The 22,477-nt window shown below is 33.9% G+C and overlaps 4 protein-coding genes and 1 non-coding gene across 9 annotated transcripts; 3 read left to right on the top strand and 2 right to left on the bottom strand.

Annotated features, from left to right (window-relative positions):
* Positions 1-2,485: 2,485 nt before the first annotated feature.
* On the top strand, positions 2,486-6,320 carry LOC112771151 (farnesylcysteine lyase). Its single transcript, XM_025815785.3, has 5 exons — positions 2,486-3,248; positions 3,727-3,900; positions 4,516-4,875; positions 5,020-5,195; positions 5,865-6,320. Exons 1-5 carry the CDS (start codon positions 2,637-2,639, stop codon positions 6,130-6,132), a joined length of 1,590 nt encoding a protein of 529 aa, XP_025671570.1. The 5' UTR covers positions 2,486-2,636; the 3' UTR covers positions 6,133-6,320.
* An 849-nt stretch (positions 6,321-7,169) lies between these two features.
* TRNAQ-CUG (transfer RNA glutamine (anticodon CUG)) lies at positions 7,170-7,241 on the top strand. The gene has a single exon. It is a non-coding gene; the product is annotated as a tRNA-Gln (tRNA).
* A 198-nt stretch (positions 7,242-7,439) lies between these two features.
* On the bottom strand, positions 7,440-12,524 carry LOC112771860 (vacuolar protein sorting-associated protein 20 homolog 1). Of its 2 annotated transcripts, XM_025816680.2 has the most exons (8): positions 12,107-12,524; positions 11,771-11,849; positions 10,965-11,186; positions 9,198-9,350; positions 8,837-8,989; positions 8,549-8,632; positions 8,123-8,246; positions 7,440-7,800 (listed from the first exon to the last, which is right to left on the bottom strand). In XM_025816680.2, exons 3-8 carry the CDS (start codon positions 11,064-11,066, stop codon positions 7,775-7,777), a joined length of 642 nt encoding a protein of 213 aa, XP_025672465.1. In that variant the 5' UTR covers positions 11,067-11,186; positions 11,771-11,849; positions 12,107-12,524; the 3' UTR covers positions 7,440-7,774. The 2 variants fall into 2 exon arrangements, with proteins under 2 accessions (XP_025672465.1, XP_025672466.1); XM_025816681.3 differs by lacking the exon at positions 11,771-11,849 and having other exon boundaries at positions 12,107-12,365.
* A 1,766-nt stretch (positions 12,525-14,290) lies between these two features.
* Positions 14,291-16,467, top strand: LOC112772678 (RNA polymerase II transcriptional coactivator KIWI). Of its 4 annotated transcripts, none has more exons than XM_025817647.3 (5): positions 14,299-14,447; positions 14,630-14,824; positions 15,011-15,116; positions 16,083-16,105; positions 16,203-16,467. In XM_025817647.3, the coding sequence occupies exons 2-5, from the start codon at positions 14,678-14,680 to the stop codon at positions 16,260-16,262; spliced, it is 336 nt and encodes a 111-aa protein (XP_025673432.1). In that variant the 5' UTR covers positions 14,299-14,447; positions 14,630-14,677; the 3' UTR covers positions 16,263-16,467. The 4 variants fall into 4 exon arrangements, with proteins under 4 accessions (XP_072080659.1, XP_025673432.1, XP_025673433.1 ...); XM_025817648.3 differs by having other exon boundaries at positions 14,392-14,532; XM_072224558.1 differs by lacking the exon at positions 16,083-16,105 and having other exon boundaries at positions 14,291-14,447; positions 15,011-15,133.
* Positions 16,468-16,711: 244 nt separating this feature from the next.
* LOC112772780 (NAD-dependent protein deacylase SRT2) lies at positions 16,712-21,931 on the bottom strand. The gene is made up of 11 exons (XM_025817780.3): positions 21,669-21,931; positions 20,815-20,857; positions 20,265-20,505; positions 20,072-20,137; positions 19,784-19,829; positions 19,031-19,191; positions 18,808-18,937; positions 18,203-18,367; positions 17,732-17,859; positions 17,176-17,275; positions 16,712-17,089 (listed from the first exon to the last, which is right to left on the bottom strand). Exons 1-11 carry the CDS (start codon positions 21,762-21,764, stop codon positions 17,033-17,035), a joined length of 1,233 nt encoding a protein of 410 aa, XP_025673565.1. The 5' UTR covers positions 21,765-21,931; the 3' UTR covers positions 16,712-17,032.
* Between the last annotated feature and the right edge of the window lie 546 nt (positions 21,932-22,477).

A 22,477-nucleotide genomic window follows, 5' to 3' on the forward strand; every position in this document is an offset into this window, starting at 1 on the left:
AAATTTTGACTCGCGCCTCAAATTGGCCCTTTCGGCGTTTTCTGTCACCGGAGAGCTGACCTGACAATTTTAAATGACACCTGGCAGTCTCAAAACGACGCCGTTTTACTGTTGGTGCCGAAATCCTTAGAAACGACGTCGTTGACATGAGAAAAAGGGGTTAAATGAAATCCAAACGTTAACAACTTCAAAACTGAAACCCAATTGACCCTTTCTCTTCTTTCTCTTCCCGTGGTATACGTTCCCGTCAGAGAAGCACCATGGGTGTCGCAGTAATGGAGGTTTGAAGCTTTTCTTACTTGTTTCGCTCTCTATTGTGAAGATTAATTACCTGGGAGTCATCTTTTGGAAAACAGGTTAGTAACAAAAATGCTGCTCTCAACTACCATGCTCTGTTTTTTTCAAAATATTGGTTGTGAGTTATTTTTCATTTTTTTCAGTCTACTTCATCAGTGAAACTTTGGGAGAATGTGGTTGATTATGGTTGTTGATGATGATAGAATTTTTGTTTGTTAGGGTTTAATTTTTTTGCATGTATGTGACTGTGATAAACTGAATTGTTCAGTTCTTTGTCCGTTTTAGCAGTCTTTGATTCTTCATATTCCATTTTAAAATAACAATTTTACACTTTCATATCCCATTTTAATTTAATTGTTGACTGAATAATTTATTGTAAAAATAAAAGATTTTTTGTGCTGAACATTGTCTGTATCAATGACCACTATGAGTGTTTTATTATACATTTGAAATTAAGTGATAATCATGAACTGAACTTCTTGATTTTCCTTAGACATTGACATTAGTACTATGGCTTGGAGGTGTTGCTGATGATCATACTCAAGATTTCAGTGCATTTATATATTAAAATGGGATCCTTGAACATACCTGATAATTTTGCTTTCATGTGTTTCCTTGTTCCTTCTTGTATTATTATCTACAAGAGTACTGATATAGTGAAAAGGGAGTACTGCATTATATAATGATCATAACAAGAATATAATTTTGATGAAAAAAATCCTACTTTTATAGATAAACTTTAAGAGTGTGATTACTAGTTGGAATATAATTTTGATTAATGAACACACCTGATAATTTTGCTTTCATGTGTTTCCTTGTTTCTTCTTGTACTATTATTTATAAGACTATTGATATAGTGGAAAGGGAGTACTGCATTATGTAATGATCATAACAAGAATATAATTTTGATAAAAAAAATTTCTACTTTTATACATGAACTTTAAGGGTATGATTACTAGTTGAAATCTTTAAAGAAAAGAATGACTTAATGATTAAAGTGGAGTCTATTTTATTTCTCAAGAACCCTTCCCTTAAATTTTCTGCATGAGTATTTTAATACGGCACTTGTTAAAAAGCAAAAAAGGTATCTTTCTAAATGCTTAATATTTTCGATAATGCATGTGATAGTTTACTTTTTCGTACTTTCTTAATAAGTTTTTACGAGATTAATTATCCTTGTAACAAGCATAATAGTTTGATAAAAAGCATAATACTCTGTAATCTATATTGAAGGTTTCCTGTTTTTTATTATTATTATTATTATTATTATTATTATTATTATTATTATTATTATGGTTAAAGATACATAGTCTCCTGATCTCTATTTATTCTGGCCATTCATAAAGTAAAAGGAATTGTACTTGTTTCATTATATTCTGTGAAGTATTGGCAATGTTGGGTAGTGTTGCATGGTATAATAGTTTGATACTTGAGCCAGAGTTGAATTTATTTTGATTAGCAAAGTTGTAATTGTATTTAAATATTGTTGATTTTACTTGCTTTATTCTTTCATGTTTCATGATTAAAGATTGCATGAGACAGATTGAAATTAAACCAAATACCTTTAACAATACTTTTCATGTTTTTTAATGGTAGCCAAAACACTTTTAATTGATTAAGTTGTTTAATATATTAGAACTAAGCCCTAACTGAATTGTCTGTAATCTGAATTACTATTTTCAATTTATTGTAGTGTTGTTTTTAATCAGACTACCGAAGAATAGGACGCAACCCACAACCGCACCAATGCAGAACCTTTCCACCTCTGTCACCTCTGTCACGGTGTGCGTTCTTCACCCAGCCACCATGCGAACGAGTTCTACTAAAGCTACCTGAGTCTTGGCTGCTACTTCCCAACATTCTTCTCAACTCTTGGAGACACTCTTGTGATTTGAAAAAATTGGGACTTCTAGGTTTTATTTAAAATTTTTAGAGGTTAAATTAATGTCTTCAAACATTTTGCCATGTCATCTAATTGCAAGGGTGTCAGGTGTCAACCAAAATTGACAAGTCAGCTTTCTGGTGACGGAAAACGCCAAAAGAGCCAATTTGAGGGACGAGTCAAAATTTTAGGGTACAATTAAAATCAATTAAAACTTAATTAAAACTTTGAGGGCTAAATTGAGTCGAAAGTCAAATTTAAGGACTAATTTGAGTATTAACTCGCCAAAATGGTTTCAACTCTATTGTTTATGTTGTTGAGACAAAACATTCTTTTCCTATGCTTCGTCAATATTCATACATAGCCAACACCAAAAAGAAACTATATATAGGGAGACCGAGAAAATGTCAAATACTGCAGAATCAGCAGCAGTAGGAGGAGCCCGTAATCGTCGATCATGTCCATCATACACACACTCCCTCTCTTCTTCACCTTCCTTCTCCTCTCCCAAGCTCAACCGCCCTCCGGTGCTCCCTCACCGTCACCGTCCTCCGGTGCGCCTTCACCGTCACCGCCATCCGATACCCCCTCACCGTCACCGCGCTCATCCACTGTTTGTATTATCGGCGCCGGCATCGGTGGTTCCTCTGTCGCTCACTTCCTCCGCGAGTACACTCCTCACTCTTCCGACTTCCCAACAAAAATCCTCGTCTTCGAGCGCCGCACCACCGTCGGCGGCCGTATGGCTACCATCACAATTGCCGGCGACACGTTCGAGGCCGGTGCCTCCATCCTCCACCCTAAGAACTTCCACGCCGTGAATTACACCAAACTTCTGGACCTCAAGGTGAAGCCACCGTCGTCGGAGTCGAACTCCATCGGGATCTGGAACGGAGAGAGGTTCGTTTTCAAAACGGTTAAGATCGGCTCTGATATCCCGCTTGTGAACCAGCTCCTCAAACTGCCATTGATCGATTATATCGTCTCCAATCTTGTGTCGCTCGTTAATTCGGTGCTCTTGTTTTTCCGTTACGGTTTCTCGCTTCTGAAGATGCAGAGCTTCGTTGAGGTATTGTTTCTCTTCTTGTTAAGATTTATGGCTATTTCTAACTTTCTATACATTATGTTAATAACTTAATAGGTTGATATTTAATTATTCTCTATACACATTCATACTTTAAGTGACATTTATAGTCTAGTCAACAAAGAGCATTATAGATGGAATTATAGTAAAAATTTATGTAATCACGAGGTTTAGCACAGTTGATGGCTAGCTGAACTCCTTAAAGATCTAGGTAGGGCCTTAGGGGCTCGATACAGTTCTTTCTCGAAAGAATTAGTCATTGCTTGTTGTGGTGGATGTCCTGGGTTACGATGGTAGTAAAAGTGTTTGTCTTTATATTTTGTACTTAAGTGTGATTTTTAAAGAAAAGTGTCATTGAATTATTGAAAGTAAGTGTTGCCCATTTATTATGAAAAGTATCTTCTTTTAAGGAAAATAAGACGGGATGTAATTTTCTTACTGATGAGGTTGTGATGTTTTTTAGAGTGCTGTTAATAGGTTCTTGAAGTTCTATGAAGTTCCTGGTTCGAGGCCTGTATTTGAGACAGTGGATGAGATGCTGAAATGGGCTGGTTTATATAACTTGACGACAAGGACTTTGCAGGATGAATTGACCGATGTTGGCATGTCTCCATTGTTGATCAATGAACTTGTCACGGTGAGAAATTCTTGCTGTCCTTGTTTTTAATAAAGGTTACAATTTGTTTTCACCAGTTCAGCTGGTTAAGATCACTTTGGTGTGAAGGGATTGTTTCCTGATTACAGGTTTGCAAGACTGCTTTTTTGTGAATTGCAATGATAATTGTAAATATAACTATTTACGGTGAAAAAATATTATGGATTCTTCAAACATAGAAGCTGAATCTGATGAGTTTGTCGTATTTTGATTTCGTGTGTTGCTTTTTCTGTTTCAATGAAGTACCAATTTTCACATTGATGATTAAGTTTTATGACATTATAGAACAGATGACTTGTTTGTTACCAAAACAAAACCTACAGTTCTTGCTTAGGATATCACTTTTTTTGCAATGAGAATATATTGACGTTTCGTTTTTTTGAATTAGAGGTTTGCAGGTAGGCCTCTTCTGTTGTTCACATCACTAGTTGCAAACTGTTAGATCAGTCATAATTTTACACTCCTATGGCAACTTCATGATGGGTTTTATGGCTAATGTAGTTTATTTAGTCCCATATCAAGTCATCCAAAGCAGAATGGTATGAAATATAGAACAGCTCAGCTGAACATGGACTTTTGTTCTGATTGTGCATGCAGGTTATCACACGTATAAATTATGGCCAGAGTGTCTTGATGAGTGGGCTGGCTGGTGCAGTTTCTCTGGCAGGATCAGGTGGCGGACTTTGGGCCATTGAGGGAGGCAACTGGCAAATGGCTGCTGGACTGATCAATCAGTCTGATGCTGAATTGCACTTGCATGAAGAAATAATATCCATTGCTAACCTTGGTGATTATTATGAACTCAGCTCCACAAAAGGAAAAAGTTATTCCTGTGAAGTTGCTGTGGTTGCTACCCCATTGGATGAGTTGAATATTCAATTTACTCCCCCGGTTTCAGTTCCTAAAAGAAAATTACAGCACACACATACAACTTTTGTTAGGGGATCTTTAAATCCTGTGAGTATTCTGAAAGATCAATCATATTCTTACCGAGGCTATGTAGTAAGATTTGACATATCATCCTATAATGTCTGATATATCTTCTTTTTGTACTATTTTGGTTGGTACTATTTCTAATGGTGATGCATTGTTGTGCACTAGGTATATTTTGGTTTCAGCCGTGCAACGAAAATACCAGAACTTGTTGGCACATTGGAGGATCCTAACATTCCATTTTCAAGCATTTCAGTTCTCAAGAAGCACAATGAAAAAGAATCCACTTTTAAAATATTCTCTCGACAACCAATGGCAGACACATTACTGGATAAAATCTTCAGGTAACAATATGGAGTGATCACCTTGTCAGTTAACTTTAAACTTTTGCTTATCTGTCCACAATATCTACTTCAGAAATCTGCTCACTTCAATTAAATAAAGTGGCTAGTCCATGATTTATTGAAGCTATTCTCACACATAAAACCTAAAAACCCTTTGAACTCTGTTTAATCACTTGGCCATAAGGGTGTCTAGGGAGTTACATTTTGGAGGGGAAGGAAGAGAAGGGGTTTTGTGAGAGAAATAGACTCATAGTCATAGCTTCTCTTCAAACATTTTTCCCTTTTCTTCTAACCCTTTTACCTTTCCTCCCTTCCCTCAAAATGAAACTCCTGAACACAGATTGAAACGTAGATAGGGTGCATCAGAGTTTAAGTCAGACATTCACTTCTTAAACTTTCGATTTAAGTGCCTGGCCGATTCCCTTCCCTCCCCACAAAATAAGGGCTTGCTAATGGGTGCCTAAAGACACACTTTACCAACACAGAATTTGAATATTTTTGTTTAAGAAAGTTTTTTCCCCGGTAATATAAATAAAATACATGATAAAGTTAAATAATTCTACTTTTGTATCCTTATTTCTTAAAGAGTGGCCCATTTGCAAAAGTCAAACGAGAAAAGAAAATTTTGTACTACTTTGAGTAAGTTTTGGATTGCTCTGACACTTGCAGTGCGAGGAATGAGACTATACGGATAGACTGGGCTGCCTACCCTCATTACAAGCCCCCAGAAATATTTGCACCGTTTATATTGGATGGGCAGCATTTGTACTATGTGAATGCATTTGAAAATGCAGCAAGCACCATGGAGACGAGTGCTGTAGCAGCTGAGAACATAGCCCGACTCATAGCATCAAGATATTTTGGCAAAGTAATTGCGTATCCATCTAATAAAGCTACTGCCAGTTCTCAAGCAGTGGATGCTCATTTGGATTTGTGAATATGCAGTGGCTGTAAGATATTGTTAGGTAGTTGAACTTGAACTTCATCAAGTTTAAGTTATGTTGTAATTTTGTATATTATATTAAGCAAATGAAGGAATGTACAAAGACTGGACAATGTAGAATTTCTCTTCTCTTGTATTTTCTCAGATAATAATGAATGGGTAGTGATTTTGATTGTTGAGGATTTCGTGGTGTTTGTGCTTGGTTTTATAGGTCCATTTACGTGGAAAGTCTAGGTTACTGCTATTACCAGGGCAGGATCATTCTTTTAGCAGAACCAGAACAAAAATTAGAAATAGGAAGTGGCACACATGAACCATGTTTAGGTGATGGGAAATGTGGTTTGAATGTCTCACTCCTCCATTGTGTTGGCACTAATTTTAGCACCTCTAAATTTTGGTGTCATCATTTTATAGATAGTAGTAATAATGCACGATACTGCACCCGTGAGCTTCGGTCAACTATAAAAATAGACTAAATCTCTAAACTGGTCTTTTAGATTCACAGCTTTCACCATTTTAGTCCCTCAAATTCAAAATTACCTATTCTGGTCTCCGAAATTCAGTTGTGGGTACCATATTCTCTGGTCCCTTTCTAGTATTGAATCAACAGACTAAGTGCTAAATTGGCTCAGACTTGCCATTTTGAATACATGGCTAAACAACATCATTTCGTTTTGGCACTTAAACAAGGTAAAAACAAGAAGAGGAAGAAGAGTTTATATAATGTGAAAATCATATCTCTCTTCATTCTTCAAAACAACTTCGTTTTTGCCTTATTTAAGAGCTAAAATCAAAAGATACTGTTTAGCCATGTCTCTAACATTGCAAGTCGGAGCTAACTGAACATTTCGTTCATTGACTCAACGCAGGAAAGGATCTAAAGATCAATATAGTGCCTAAAGCTGAATCTCGAGAACCAGTATAGTGAATTTTGAATATAAGAGACTAAAATAGTAAAAATCATGAATTTTAGGGACCACTGGAGAAATTTAGTCATAAAAATAAAATAAGCAAATAACAGTCAACAAGTCGGTCCCATGGTCTAGTGGTCAGGACATTGGACTCTGAATCCAGTAACCCGAGTTCAAATCTCGGTGGGACCTTATATTTTTATTTGGTTTTTTCGTCCGTTTCTGGATATTCAAATGTCACACATATAAAGAAAGCGCCAATCAAATTACTCAGTTCAATTTTTTTATTCCCCTTTCGAACTTCGGCTATTATTTAGACATTTTTTCTTATTCAGTAATCTCCAGCAACTAAAGATTAGTAGTAAATCGTTGAAGCAATAAGGCACAACATTGGCTAATCAATGTGTTCGGGATATTATTGGCAAATTATACATCTGATCTGACTACATGCTTGAGTAACAAAAATACCGAATGTATAAGGTAAATAATGGGAGTTTTCAAGCGAAAACAATATGGTTCTTTTCCGGAGATAATTCATGTATAAAATTGAACTATAATATATGTACAAAATGTCACTTCAAATATCAAAACCAATCAAAGCCCAAGCTAATGCATGATATTTGCAACTCAATTTGTAATGAATGGTACAAGCAGACATGAAAAGGGCCAGATTTGATTCGCCATCGGTTTGCCTAACAGTTGAGAAGCTCCAGTCACAATGTTCTTCAAGCTGCCAATGGTTCCTCCAAAACTGTGGCATTATCAATCATTAGCACTTAGCCAATTTCCTTTCACCTTTTACATTTTGGTGTATTGTTATTTATACCCCTAAGCTTAGCATCTTTGAAGGGACATCCAAAAGTGTCGGTCAAAACATTGGTTGAGAGTAAAATCGAAACTTGTTGTCAACCAATTATTAACAGAAGCAAATCTTGATGGCCCTTCAAAAGTGTTTAAAGGGGTAGAAATAACATTTTATTTATTTATTTATTTATTTGGATTGGGGATTGATATGTGCTGCACAGGGCAGATTAGACAAGTGCCGCTGGAGGGACAAAGGAACAAAAACATACCTTTTCTTTCTGAAGATACTTCGGCTTCGCTAGCAGCCGGTGCCTTGGTTGGGACATCAGGAAGGTCCAGTTTGTCATCTTGAAGCACTGAGGAAGGAACTTCTGGAAGATCTTCGACTGCAAGCTGGTTGGAGAGGGGAAAAAAACAAAAAGGAAACACAATTCTGTCAACTATTTAAAAAAAAATAGCTCTTTTCTCTACAGTAATTGCTACCTCAAAACTTTGCCAAGAAGCAGATACAGTAATTCTATGCTGGCAGTTGGCATTATCAGGCATTTAGATTAAGCAGCTAATTGATGCATATTACTTAATTGCTAGAAATCTAGTTTATATCTCTCTTCCATATTACTATGATTAAACTCATACTTCAATTGAAGTAAACTATAAGTTAACACAAAATTAAAAAAATTGAAAATTAATATTACCTGGGTTTCCAAGTTCTCAAATTCTGCTAAAATCTCCTCCTCATCCTCTGCTGATAATTTTTCTCCTAATATTGCATTAATTTCCTTCAAATTCAAGAAAAATTACTGGCTGTGAGCAAGCATCAAGTACAAGCGGAAAAACTGGCAGCTAGAAATTGGAAAAAGAAAAAGAAAAGTAGCAGTCAAACTGTAATTTGAAGCAGAAAATCCTAAGCACAAATTAATCTGGACATGAAAAAGGTTTTAAAAAAGCAGATATAGTAAGCATAATAGTGAGGTCAAGCTCACATCTTGATAAGCTTTAGCTTCAGCAGTATCATCCATAAGCTTCTGAACATCTTCAATGTTTATCTCACTTTGTATAGCTTTCATTGCATCATTACCAGCCTTTAAGCTTTCAAATACAGCCTTTTGCTTGCTTGCCAGTTCAATATCTGCTAACTGAACCAGAAGAATCAATGTATGAATTTGTATTAGGGGTATAATTATGACAAAAGGAAAGCAGCAATTGATACACAATTATCTCTTCTGAAACAAGCACCACAGTGGAAAAAGATTGAATTGGCACCACCATGGCAGATGTTTGTAAAGCCATCAACAATCCGAAAACTTAAGGGGTAAAAAGAAAGAGAATAATAAATAATATTACTTGTTGCTCAACATTTATAACCCAGGCATCAACTTGCTTCAACAATTCTTCTTGTGCCTTTTTCTTTTTCAAGGCCAACAAGGCCCGATCCTTCTTCTTTTCACGAATCAAGTCTCTTGCTGCTTGCTTTTCTGCTTCAATAACAGCATCAAGCTGAAAACACGAATCACAACAAAGTAAACAACGCAAGTAAGGCAACGCATTTCTATAAGGTAATACATAATACTCATGCTCTAAATAAAATGACAGTCGCATAAGATAAGACCCAATTATCTTGAGCTTGACCAGAATAAGAGACAAAAATCTTCCATCCATGTTGACAATGAGATGTATAAGGTTGTAAGCCTGATCATCGTTCAGCGAATACATTTTTACATATCATGTGTAAAGGATCAAGAGGCAAAGTCAAATTCAAATGACTATACTATACTTATTACCGGTCACCTTAGAATTTTTGGGAAGTTTATCTGAAAGGCAGTTTTGATGCATGCATCTAGGCATGTCAGAATACTTATCTGATTACCACAAAATAAGAGTTGACAATGAAAAAGGAATCCAACACAAGAAAGCCTGCAACATCATTTTGATTACAAGATTGCTTTAACTAATGGTCGAGACTTGAGAATGTATTGGTCAAGACTAGATACTTCGCTTATATATTCTTACACTATGCAACAAACACTGTGATTTGAACGATAAGAAATGAGTTCTAAAAGGATGCAAATGCAATCATCATTAGAGTTGTTATGAGACAAAATTGGCATTTATTATTTACACAGATAGTTTATTATGTCCTACTCTTATACTTGATCTATTTTCTTTTCAATAAAACTTATTCTTTTAGGACAGAAAATCCAAAGTCAACGCAAGTTTTACTTTTAGTCATAGAATCAACTGCAGTGAACCACCTCCATAATCATGGACTCATGATCATAAGTTCATACCACTTGCAAATGGCTCTGCACTCTGACTAGGTTCTAAGTTGGTCCGCTTATCTAATGGCCTAAAGCATATCCAAAGAAAAACATTTAAGTAAAACAAAGTGAGAGTCTAAAGAACCAAAGGCCTCCATTCCCTATATATATACAAAGATGAACTGGGTCTTCAAAGACAAACTCCCCTCATATAGAAAATGGCCATCTTTCCATTCAAGTCTACCCTACTGTCTTAATAGCTGTAAAACTTCAACAACAAAAAGCATACTATCCATCTTGAATTCTTTCACTAAAATTCTTAAATCCAAAGTCCAAACGATCACTACTCCAATCTCAACTTCCAGGAAGTTTGGCCGATCTGCATGTGCGATCCCAAGGAAGCTTGAAAGAATGGTTATCCAACTCACTATTTCAGTACTCAGCAGCAAAGAAGCAACTCCGTTTAACCATTTCTAATAGACATTAACTCTTCCGAATTAGTCATTCCTATTGAAATCCAATTTCCATTTTCCAAAAACTAGTACAAGCGACCGTTTTCCACATAAAGCATTCTGCTAACACTAAGAGGCACCCAAAAACCTAGAAAAAAGCTACTAAATTCAGAAGCCACACACAATCCTTAATTAGATAACATGAAAATTGGTTGTTTCAAACTCCAATTATAAACCAATACAATCCAAAAATAACTTGCTTAAATAAAGCTTGAAAGAAAAGTGGAATCCTTTATAGCACAAAATTCAAATAATCTAACACAAGATGCAAGGAAAAATCATAATTAACTTTGTTTGTATTCACCCGAATCAAACTTGAAAGGGGAAAAATAAAAACTCACCTTTTGTTGATATTGAGCAAGCTTACGCCTTTGGGTCTTGAGAGCGAGAATTGCTCGATCGACATCTGTGACCTTTGGTTTCTTCACAAATATGTTTCCCATCGATCGAACACTTGTTAGTTTCTGATTCCTCTCTTTGCAGCTAAGGTTTTACTTCACGAAGACGTTTTGTTGAGAGTGTTTGTCGTCGATTATCGAAGAAAGTAGTAGCAACAGAAGCAGCTGAAAATACCAAAGGATGATGATGATTTGAAGGTGTTTTGAATTTTCTATTTTCTTTCCTTTTTTTTTAAATTTTAAAAGTTATGGTGTTTAGAGAAGGTGAAAGGAAGAGAGAGGGCGAACACCAAAGACCACAGCGGCTTCCACTATGTTCTGATTTTGGTCAGTTTCTACCAAACAGGTTAAAACAACAAGAGCTAACTATTGGAATTTGGAAATGAACAATACTACCCATAAAAGAACGAAACTAATGTTGTACCCATAAGGTTCGAGATAAAAGTACCCAAACTTAAATTTTGGATGACTCCTTTAGAAAATTAGCTAATATTCCTAAACTATCCCTATCCTTCCATTGTCTTCAACCTCTGGAACACCATCATCCTTCTTTTCCAAATCCTAAACTTCCACAACAACCACACTACCACATCCTATTCCTAGCTACGCTGTCTCAAAAGAGGCCATCATAAAATGTACAATAAGCTTCTTCATATCAATAAATCACTAAATACTTCCACAAGAACCTATCCTAATTCAGCGACAAGGCATTTACCTCCCCTTCCAGAAGAGCAAAAATAGCAAAGTACCTTTGAAAACAAATCTTCTACTTCTCTTTCACCAATATCACCAAGGAGGTTCCCAGCGTAGACTGTTCTGCTCCCACGTCTATTCATTTTCAATCCGCGCATATTAATAATCGAAAAATAAGGAACAACAATAAAAATTGAGAGGTGAATAGAAGACCTAAAAAACGAAATTAAGCTAATTCAACCAGGAATTTCAATTCTTAGCAGAATAAAAACAGAACATAGAAAACGGGGGGTGAAGAGGAAATAAAATTATACAATTGAATTCGGGTAGAGAGGGTACAGAGATTGTTGGGGGCGGAGAAGCGTTGAAGAGCGAAAGAGATTTCATTTTACCTTTGATGATGAGACGGAATTAGGGATCGGTAGGTTTGCAGTGGAAGGTCTCAAGGTCAGAGTTTTTCAATTTTGAGAGTAGAGGGAGAAGTGGGTGGGTGATGATAGAGTAGTAATGGTGGTGATGCTGGCGTGGTTGTTGTGGAAGTTTAGTGATGGTGTGTTCTAGAGGTTGAAGACAATGGAAAGACAAGGTTTTTTTTTTTTTTTTTTTTTGGGTGACTAAGACAAGGTTAATTTAAAAAATTTAGATCACTTTTTAAATGAATTCATCAAAATTTAATGTTTTAAGTAATTCTTTTGGAATTAATATTTAAATTATTCTCTAAACTTATATTAATTTTAGTTTAGTTTTTTAAGTTTTTTAATTATTCAATTTGGCTCTCATATTTGGCATTGATGATTCAATGTAATAATTGATTCTGTTTCTGTTATTAAACTATTAATAAAAATAGAATAATAATTGTTGGGCTGAATTTTTTAAGGCCAAAATTTATTTGTATTTGTCTTTATATAAAATTATTAATTAAAAATTATTTGATAATAATTTAATTAATTTTATATAAAAATAGTTACATGTAATATATTTTATTCTAATTTATTAAGGATGATGTAAGATTAGAGTTAGAGTTGCGATATAAGATGATTTAAAAATTTTTAATTATATTTTATGATTTAAGTATTTTTGTAGAGAATAATTTATCTTTTATAGATATATAGTAAAATTTTTTTGTGATAAATTTATTAATAATTAGAACATTTATAAAAAAAATAGTAGTTTATTCTTAATATTTGGATTAAATCTTAAAGATGTCTCTTATTCTAAAATTTATTTAAAATAGATGATTTAGATCTGATAGTAAAATTTATATGCCTATCGGTAGTCGTATTGACGAAACCGTCCAAAATCTTTTAGTGAAGGAATTTTGATATTTAAGTTAAGAAAAATTTAGACAAATTTTTAGTAGAATGAGATTAAAAAAATACCTGAATTTTGAAAAAGTATTTATATAGCAAGAATAATAGTTTAATCATTATTCTTGTAACTTTTTTCTGTGGGCATGTTTGTAGAAACCGTTAAAATTCTATATACCAAATCGGACACACGGATTGGTGAACCCATTCTCCATGACTCCATGTAGGTGGGACAAATGGGAGAAGGTCCTCTTGGACCTTTCTTTTTTAGGTTGAGTTTATTTATTTTGGGCCTAACTTTATTTTTGAGTTGGGGTATAAATATTTTTAATGTCAATAAATTTAGGTTAATCGAGTGATTAGCGTTTAAGTAAGTGTGGGGATTTGAATCTCATTCTGTATCTATAGTAATTTATTGGCCAATGATAGATCTTTAAATGGAGTTTAGATTCGCGATGGATTAGTTTTTAGAGAATACCGTGAGCAATTAAAAAAATTTCTAATGCCTATATTGTCATATTTAAATTTCTAATGTTTTAAAATTATTTTAATATTGTTCCATTGTTAGTGACCTCATTAATAAAATTGGTTGTAGAATAATATTGAGATAATTTTAAAATGTTAGAGACATAAGATATAATTTATATTTTTCACAAAAAAATACTTTATTATATATGTATCAGTTTTTTTCTATTCCAATTTACTAATTATTCTACCAGCATTCTATAATTTATACAAATTTTTAATAGTCAAATTTTTAAAAAATAAATTTATTTAAAATAAAAGTAATGTGATTAAGAATAATTTACATAAATATAATTAAAAATAATTAAATAATTATATATAATAAAAAATTATTTAAATTAAACATTAAAAAATTTAATATATTAAAGATAAAAAATATCATTTATTTTCATTTTACTTGAATTGATAATGTAATTTATTCTACCAATGAGTAATAGCTCAAATGACATAATTTTTCCATACTTAATTAAGAGGTTGTAGATTCGAGTCTCATATTTTTGGTAAAAAAAAATGTAATTTATTCCATTAAAATTCACTCTTATTTTATTTTACTTTATTTGATAATTTTTTGGAGTGTAATGAATCGTCTTTGTCCTCAATAATATCCTACCATCAATTATATTAAGATTTGACGATTTTAAAACATTAAAAACTTAAATAAAAAAATTTAAACGTTAAAATACTTTACCTTTTATAATTTGTTCGTATCTTATTTATTATTTTGTTAAACTCCATAGATAAATTAAGATTTTCAATATTTTATTTTGGCTGTTCTATCCCGAATAAACAAAAGCAGGTTTAATTAATGGACATTAACACCACACTCCAGTACTCCTCGGTCCTCACATTATCAGTGTAGTAGCTTACTAGCTTCCCTACCAAGCTTATTTGTGACTATTCAGTAACTCTCTTCTCTCTTTCTATTTTTTTTTTCTTTTTTATAATTGTTTCCATCGTTTTTATTTGGGCGCCAAAAGAACCTGCAGGTTTTGATTTTTGGCTCTCAAATTTCTCGATCTCACTTTCTACCACTCTCATTTCGCTATATAAATACGTAAATCATTTTATCTTTTTAAATTGCAGCGAAGCAAGTTACTCTCAATCTCACACTCATCGAAGAGAAGAGGAACCATGTCTTCAAAGGGCAAGAGGAAGGAGGAGCAGGACAACGCTTCTGATGCCGACTCTGAAGGCCATGCACCGCCCAAAAAAACCTCCAAAACCGCCACTACCACCAACGCCGATTCTGAGGACCCCGACTCCATCGTCGTCTGCGAGGTGATTTACACTCACTTACCATTCATTTCTTAACTTCTCACCTCGCGTAGCACAACGCAAACCCCTTCGTCTACTTTGCTAGGGTTTTCCTTTTATTTTTTGCTTCATTTTTTTAAAATTTCTATAATAATAATAATAATCTGCTGATTATTTCTATTTTCTCTTGAATGATGAAATTAATTTTAGATTTCGAAGAACAGGAGGGTTTCGGTGAGGAACTGGCAGGGGAAAATTGTCGTCGACATTCGTGAGTTTTACGTCAAAGATGGCAAGCAACTCCCTGGAAAGAAAGGTTATGCTTCCTTCACGGTTTTTCAATTGTTTCAGCATCTGTTACTCTCCATTTTATTCATTTATAAGTTAATAATAATTAGTGTGGTTTTCTTTTGTTCAAATTCATGTGTGATTTCACGATTCCGTTGTATTTTAGGGTTCAGTTGTTACTAGACAGTGGTTGGCTCTTGTAATGGATTGGTGAATGGTGAGACTATTTTAGTGGGTAGGTTGAATTAGTCCGTGGATGGTCTTTTGTTTATGGTTTAGGGATTTGGGTTTAGTTTTTTTTTTTTTTTTTTCAAGTGACTTTTTCTTTGTAAGTTAAATGCTGTGAATTTAGTTGTTTGCTGATAATTGCGTTTCCTGCTCTTGAATGTATAATATGTGTCACTGCCATTATCACTGCAAGGGTTCTGCATCTAGAATTCATGATGATCTGGATCATCAACACATATCATATAATTGTAGTGCACTGACATGATATGACATGTGTTGATGATCTTTGGTAACTTGAATCTACTGATTGGTAAACGTTAGAAGTTTACTTTTGAATTGTTGAATTTTGATTTCTTAGTGTGCGCTGTATATATATATATATACCTTGGAGATTCTTTTAAAATATTGTTAGTTTGAACTGTATGAAGTTGAGTACCTGTAGTTTCTGTTTGGTAAAACTGGATGAAGTCGAACACCTATAGTTTGTGAGAATTTTCTGTGTTTTCATTTTCATAGCTTTCTGATTTTAAGATTATCTGAAATAAAAAGTAAAAACAATACATGAAATTCTAAAAATAGATAAGATTGAAAATGAAAACATAAGCTTTAGCTTGTTTTGTATTTTTGCTTTTGCTGAGTAATTGGTTGCTGATAGAGTTCAATGTCATTACTGATCCATTTAGTGAACACTTTGGTTGTGGTAGTTTTGTTTGATACAGTGATTTATAAAATGAGCTACATTAACATTTTTCATACTTGTTTTCAGGGATCTCGTTGACCATGGATCAGGTATATGTTAAAACTATGTTCATTAATTTATTTGTTTGTTTTACTCATCTCTCCGTTATTATTCAACCAATTACTCTTTCATTTTTGTTATGTGCAGTGGAATGTGCTTCGTAACCACGTTGAAGAAATTGACAAGGCAGTTACTGAGAATTCCTGAAGAAATGAACAATGACTTTGCTAGGTCAAATGGTAGTAGCTTTGTTGTAGGCCTCCTTTTTTGTTTTTGCAATTAGCGGCACAGATAGCCCCTGCATAACTTGATGCATGTAAAGTGATTTACTCTACATACTAATATGTTAGTTAGTAGTAATCAGTTAACTGCGCTTGTGTTGTTCAGATAATCTGTTAGTGCAATTTTCTCATGGGCCTCTCTTTCCTAATCAGTTTTTACTTTTTATGGCTTAAACATCTAGTTTATACTTTTCTTTCCGATTTTAAATTTTAAAATTTCATGATTTTTCTAGAAGGGAAAAATGAAAATAATTTTTTTGGCAAAATTTTATAGACAAACTAATTCAAACAAAAATAGAAGAATGAAAATTAGAAGCTAAACAAATCTCTTATCATTTGCCAATTTGCGTATAGCTTATTTGCATTAAAAAAAAATGGTCAGAAAGGGTATTATATGCTAAATTACATTTCTCACATAAAAATCCGTGAGAGGGTACATGAGTGTCGATTATCAGTCCTTAACTCGGTCTGTGCCATTACAATACACATTACAAGAATCATAGGATAAAACCCAGGTAGCCAAATTTATCTGGGCATCCTATGACAATGTAGTAACTAAATCAATAACTTGACATTATTACTTCTGTAAACTCGGCACAACAAACTGCAACGACTGATCTATTGTACGTTATCCAAATTACAAGTATTGCGGCATTGTTGAATTCAACAATACACTTGGATACGTCTTGTTGTCTACTATAACTGCACAGCAGGTACTATTATGGATCCGGTGTCAAGTACTCTTGGAAGAATCTGCAACAAAGCAATGACTGAGATCTGGGGGGTTGAAGAAACATGCAGCATTCAGAATTGCCAGTTAATATGAACTCAAAGCATACCTCACCCAAGCGTGCATTGATTTTCAAGGGTACAAAATCATCAGCACGTGTCTCCCCGATATTTACAATTGCAGTGGCAGCACCAGCTTCATGAGCTGCCCTGTGAAAATTTTAATATATGCAATTATGTCAGATACCACTGACCAAATAGAAAGACAACCTATTGATTGTAAATCATCTCATATTTCCATGCATTAATGGTACACAGCACACTAGCGCTTTGTGGAATGCATGTGAATGAATTCCTATCCTAGTCAATTATCTAATTCGAAATATTGATCTATATTCTATATATTTGTTCATTCATATGTAAAGCAGCATTATTAATCTCAGAAGCAGCATCATCAAAGTTGATTTATTTTGCATGTCAATAATAATACTTTAATAAAGTAGATGAACTTGTCAGAAAATTATAGTGTATTAATCTTGAGCAATGTTGATAGGGATCTGATAGGACCCCTGTAAAGAGGACACTGCCCTAGATGATGAAGGATTTTGCTGTCACATTGGACTCTATCAACTGTTTGTGGGAGGACCTACACATTTTGAAATCTACCTGACAAGTCGAAAAGCAGAGAAGGTCATCAGAGAGGATCCTAGCACAAGCAAAGCATCACATCTTTTAGATGCTTCCATTGCCATATCAGCTCTGTCCTTGGGAACATTATCACCAAAGAAGACAACCTGCATAAAGCATCCCACATGTGATTTACGCAGGCAGTTTAAACATGGCGGAACAAAATTAGACACCAATCAAAATGATCAGGTAAGAACAAAGCACATGGCTGAACAATTATGAATTTACTTTTCATGGAATAACTTTGTTCATTGGTTATGTGTTGACCCATCAAATAGTAAATATTATAAGGGGAGTAAAAGTTCATTGATTATGCTTCAATTCTATGGTCTGCAATTATCATCAGCTACAACAATAGAGAATAACTTTGTACATACCAGCATGAACATATCTGCAACTTGACACAAGTAACAGAAAAACATTTCAACTAAACGAAGCAAGGTGGCCTACCTCAGGTTTGAGGACTCCGTTACACTTCTGACAGGTTGGAAGGACAAAATCTTCCTCCCAAAACTTTTCATCAATCTCAATATCACCATCAGGTCTTTGTTTCATGCCAAAGCTCTTGTCTGACCCAGGGTCTCCGTGGTCCAAATTTTCAATTGCTTCTGCCCACTGTTGTATAACATCAATTTCACAAAAAAAAAAAAAAAAAAAAAAAGATTCATTACGAAATGGAATATCAGAACAGATGCATGCAGTTGTATTGTATCATTCTGGGAAAGAAAAACTCCAATAACTACTTAAAGGATTGATAAAATGAGTTTATGATGAAGCAATTAGGTTTTTGGATTATTTTCTTTTAGATCCAGTCTTGATGCAAGTTACGCTCATACATTTAATACTCGGAACACATATCACTTCATTAGGCACACAAGATAATGATATAAATGGTTGAAACATATGAACATAATTGTAAAGATAACTCGAGGACTGCCTTCATCATCATTTAATAATAATAATAATAATAATAATAATAATAATATAAGTGATTTTTAAATATTTATTTATCAGATGAGATAAATTTCTTCAGAATCTAAGTTGATAATAATAACCTTTGGATTAAACTCCTTCAATTGATCCTGAAACAAGCTTCGGGAAAAGGAATGCCCACAATCTATACAAATTACAGTGTATACAGTCCCATGCAACTCTAACGGATTGCTACCGGCGCGATGATGAAGCCTGATGACAAGAAGAATCAAAATTCAGTGCTAGGCTTGCTATTAATATCTTACTTTTCCAATCAATTGTATCCAAGGCTAAATTAATGGATACCTATCAACATTTTGGGTAATCATAAAATCAATGCGGCCAGCCTTCTCCAATGTTGCCAAAGCACGATGGGCAGCACTAGGTTGTGCTGCTGTAAATCGCCTCCACCCAGCATAGCTCCTTGCCCAATATCGCCTCCGGGCTCGACTTGAACGGAGAAACTCCTGTTTAAATGTCAAAAGAAATGAGGAATAAAAGGCAGAGACTAAGATTAAATGATGCAGTTAATAATGAAATTCCTGAATACTCATTACTAATGTTGGCACAAAGATCTAGCTGTGCTTCAAAACTTCTTCGGTCATTGCCATAAACCTTAAGTTAAAAGTGCACATTGGATAGACATATTGATTTATGAAAAATTGAATCCTTTAATTCAATTATAGAAAGATAGAATTCTGGGTCCCCTATAATGACTTGCTTGGCTTTATTGAAGCTGAGTTATAAATATTCTGTTCTATACTTCTAATTGGGTATTGACTCAATAACTCAAAATAGCTTTTCTTCTCATTTGAGGAACTCAACCATATATATGATAGATATTGTGGGCAATTTTTCTCTGGACTATAATCTACTGTGTCAGAAGGTGATAAGTACCTTGAATTTCCAAGTCATTAAAGTGCAACTGATAACCTGATATCTAAAAGGTATTTATGTTTCCTATCCTTAACTTTTGTTAGGCCACATTTTTCTATCATATTTAGGCACTAGCTAAGCTGAATATAGGAAGCGAATCTGGTGAACGTGCCTTTAGATCACCTGATGAGTTATTGGTCGGAAACCGGTACTATAAGCTCCATTGGGGCTGCAATTAATAAGGTATTGTCAGTGAAAGAGAACCAAGAAGAACAACAAGCCTTGTCAAACTAAGTAACCTGAGTTTTATGGACCAATGTCCTATTGTAAAAAGGGTCAAAGTTTCGATATCATTGAACAAAAAGATTGGTAAGTTTCAATTCAGATTGTAATGACATCTGTTACAGCTTCCCAATAAACATGCTGATTAACCTCACAATATCAGTAAGTTGTGTGCAAAAGAACCAGAACCTTCGATAGTCAGGGATCCCACACTCTGTGCTAATTCCAGCTCCAGTCAACACCATGAGCTTGGTACTGTATGTTAGAATCACAATGTAGTTAGCAAACTGTTAAACAATGTAGAATATAAATGATAATTTGTGCTCTAACTCTATCTCAACATGGACCAGTAAAATTTTGAAACTGACAATAGAGTAATAACCTTTGGTCAAAAAATTGATACAAAAGGTTAACATCTTTGATACTGGGAGGGTCTGCATCAGGAACTGCTTTCTTATCCCTGAAGCTATTGTTAGATGGGGGTTTAACATCATTTGCTGGCGAGGTACCGGGGATAGAGATTCGGCATGTGGTATGTACGAATTTCACACAGCCCTTAAATGATATCAATCTTCCACCTCTTCTTGTTAAGTGCCAATTTCCAATTCTTGGTTGAAAGAAATCTATGACCATGAAAACAAAAAATCAAGAACATGATACAAAATACGAAATACAGTATAAGAACTGCTAGAGAAATGTTTTTTTAATCATTTAGAGCAGGGTAACACACATCTCTCTCTTATTGGATGGAATATGGGACCCATGTTTGGTCAGCCCCATGCTCCATCCAATGTTAAAGGAGTCTTGAGTTAGCTCAGTACACAAGCCAAGAGCGAGTCAAAATAAGACATATCTAAACTGCAATTGTAAGTTTCTCAACAGTTAAGCATAAGAAGCTTGTAAATAGAAAGAGAAACATAGTTCATACTTGCCTGTCATAACAGTCCCTAGGAAGCTCCTTGCGATCCTAAGAGACTGCATGTTAAAAGAAAACCACATTTAACAAGTAATTCAGTAATAATGCAGAAGAAGCAGTAAGGCAACTGAAAGATATCACATTACTTGAATTCTTAGGCAGTGTTTGATTTGAGAGCCAAGATATATAAATACAGGGATAGAAACACAAAGAGGATCGTTGTGTCTTGTTTGGAAAGGAAAATAGGGATTGCCTGTTCTAAAACAGAAAATTCTTGTGTTTTCTGTCACCATCGCACACACTATTACCAAACAGACACAAAGGAGTAAAGACTCAATTTGGTTCTTCAAATTTGACATAGGATATAATTTATTCTCTCAAATTTACTTTAACCCAAAATGTTCCTCTAAAGTTAATTCTTTGACTCAATTTAGTCTCTTAATTTGAATTGACCCAAATGGTCTTCCAATTTGATTTTGTGACCTTATTTGGTCCCTCAATCCCTCATCCATGCTATCATCATCATGGCATTTACGAAATAGAGATCGAGAGACCAAATTGAGCTGCAACAAGATTGAGGAACCAAATTGAGTGACAAAATTATATTTGGAATACCATTTTAAGTTTACTACCTATGATATATTCCGTTTCTGAAAAAAGAAGTGTATTTTTATTTCCTGTAACAGTTTGAACTTGGAAGTGAATTGACGTTATACTAGTACTAACCAATTAAATGAAGCTGAAAAGAGAAAAATTTGAGAATTGAGATAAATAGGAAGTTCACAGTCGAGAATTTTCATGAACTAAAAATTACAAGTTTAAGAATTAAATGCGGAACACAATAAAGAAGTTGGTGATAGGAGAACTGACCGACGTAGAGAGAGAGGATGGTGAGTGAGAATGGAAAGAGAGAGACATGGCGATGGATGAATGATGAATGGAGAATGAGAATGGCGTTCCGAGCATTGTTGATTTGTTGGTAATAACTGCCTTCGCCTGCCTCACCCACCTCTCCACGTTGCTGTCTTCTTCGCCGCCCAAACTCTTCTTTTCGTTATTACATTTTTTTTTTGGAGCTCTCAATTTTGGTGAACATACATTAGGTGGTAGTACCGTAGAACCATAACATTTTGGAAGCCTTTGGAAAATAGACTGAAATTGAGGGACAAAAATAAAGAGATAGAGATTAAAATAAATTTTAATATTATATTTACTATAAAATAAGAGATAGAATCTATTTTTATCTATTTTTTATCTAATATATTAGAATTCGATTTTTTTTTCTATCTAATAAAAATGAGGTGTTGATTATTTATGAATTTATTTTTCTGTCAAAATAAATGTACTATTTTTTCTTTTAAGTTTATTTTATAAAAAGTATATTTATTATAATTATACTATAATTAGCATTTAAGTAATAATACATAATTATACTGATTTAAAAAATATCTTTATTATAGTTATATAAAATCAATATTTAATGCATTATTAAACTACTTATCAATTATAAATCGAAAATATTTTTAATCATTTTAATAATAATAATAATAATAATAATAATATTATGATATGATAATTATATGAAAATGGCATCCGTTTTTAATAATCAATTTATATTTCTCTAAATAAATTTATTTTAGAAAAATATCTTTATTATAATTATATTACAATATTATAAT

The sequence above is a fragment of the Arachis hypogaea genome, chromosome 18 (genome assembly GCF_003086295.3).
Source record: "Arachis hypogaea cultivar Tifrunner chromosome 18, arahy.Tifrunner.gnm2.J5K5, whole genome shotgun sequence".
Taxonomy (NCBI): Eukaryota; Viridiplantae; Streptophyta; class Magnoliopsida; order Fabales; family Fabaceae; genus Arachis; species Arachis hypogaea.

Bases quoted from the DNA above. Each gene is read 5' to 3' on its own strand.
- LOC112771151 (XM_025815785.3), top strand. From the start codon at position 2,637: ATGTCCATCATACACACACTCCCTCTCTTCTTCACCTTCCTTCTCCTC. The intron at 3,249-3,726 runs GTATTGTTTCTC...GATGTTTTTTAG, and splicing joins AGATGCAGAGCTTCGTTGAG to AGTGCTGTTAATAGGTTCTT. The intron at 3,901-4,515 runs GTGAGAAATTCT...TTGTGCATGCAG, and splicing joins TGATCAATGAACTTGTCACG to GTTATCACACGTATAAATTA.
- LOC112771860 (XM_025816680.2), bottom strand. From the start codon at position 11,066: ATGGGAAACATATTTGTGAAGAAACCAAAGGTCACAGATGTCGATCGA. The intron at 8,633-8,836 runs GTGAGCTTGACC...TTGAATTTGAAG, and splicing joins AAGCTAAAGCTTATCAAGAT to GAAATTAATGCAATATTAGG. The intron at 8,247-8,548 runs GTAATATTAATT...CTCTCCAACCAG, and splicing joins TTGAGAACTTGGAAACCCAG to CTTGCAGTCGAAGATCTTCC.
- LOC112772678 (XM_025817647.3), top strand. From the start codon at position 14,678: ATGTCTTCAAAGGGCAAGAGGAAGGAGGAGCAGGACAACGCTTCTGAT. The intron at 14,825-15,010 runs GTGATTTACACT...AATTAATTTTAG, and splicing joins ACTCCATCGTCGTCTGCGAG to ATTTCGAAGAACAGGAGGGT. The intron at 16,106-16,202 runs GTATATGTTAAA...TGTTATGTGCAG, and splicing joins TCTCGTTGACCATGGATCAG to TGGAATGTGCTTCGTAACCA.
- LOC112772780 (XM_025817780.3), bottom strand. From the start codon at position 21,764: ATGCTCGGAACGCCATTCTCATTCTCCATTCATCATTCATCCATCGCC. The intron at 17,860-18,202 runs GTAGGCCACCTT...TGCTTTATGCAG, and splicing joins ACGGAGTCCTCAAACCTGAG to GTTGTCTTCTTTGGTGATAA. The intron at 17,276-17,731 runs GTAGATTTCAAA...AAATTTTCACAG, and splicing joins TCTGCTTTTCGACTTGTCAG to GGCAGCTCATGAAGCTGGTG.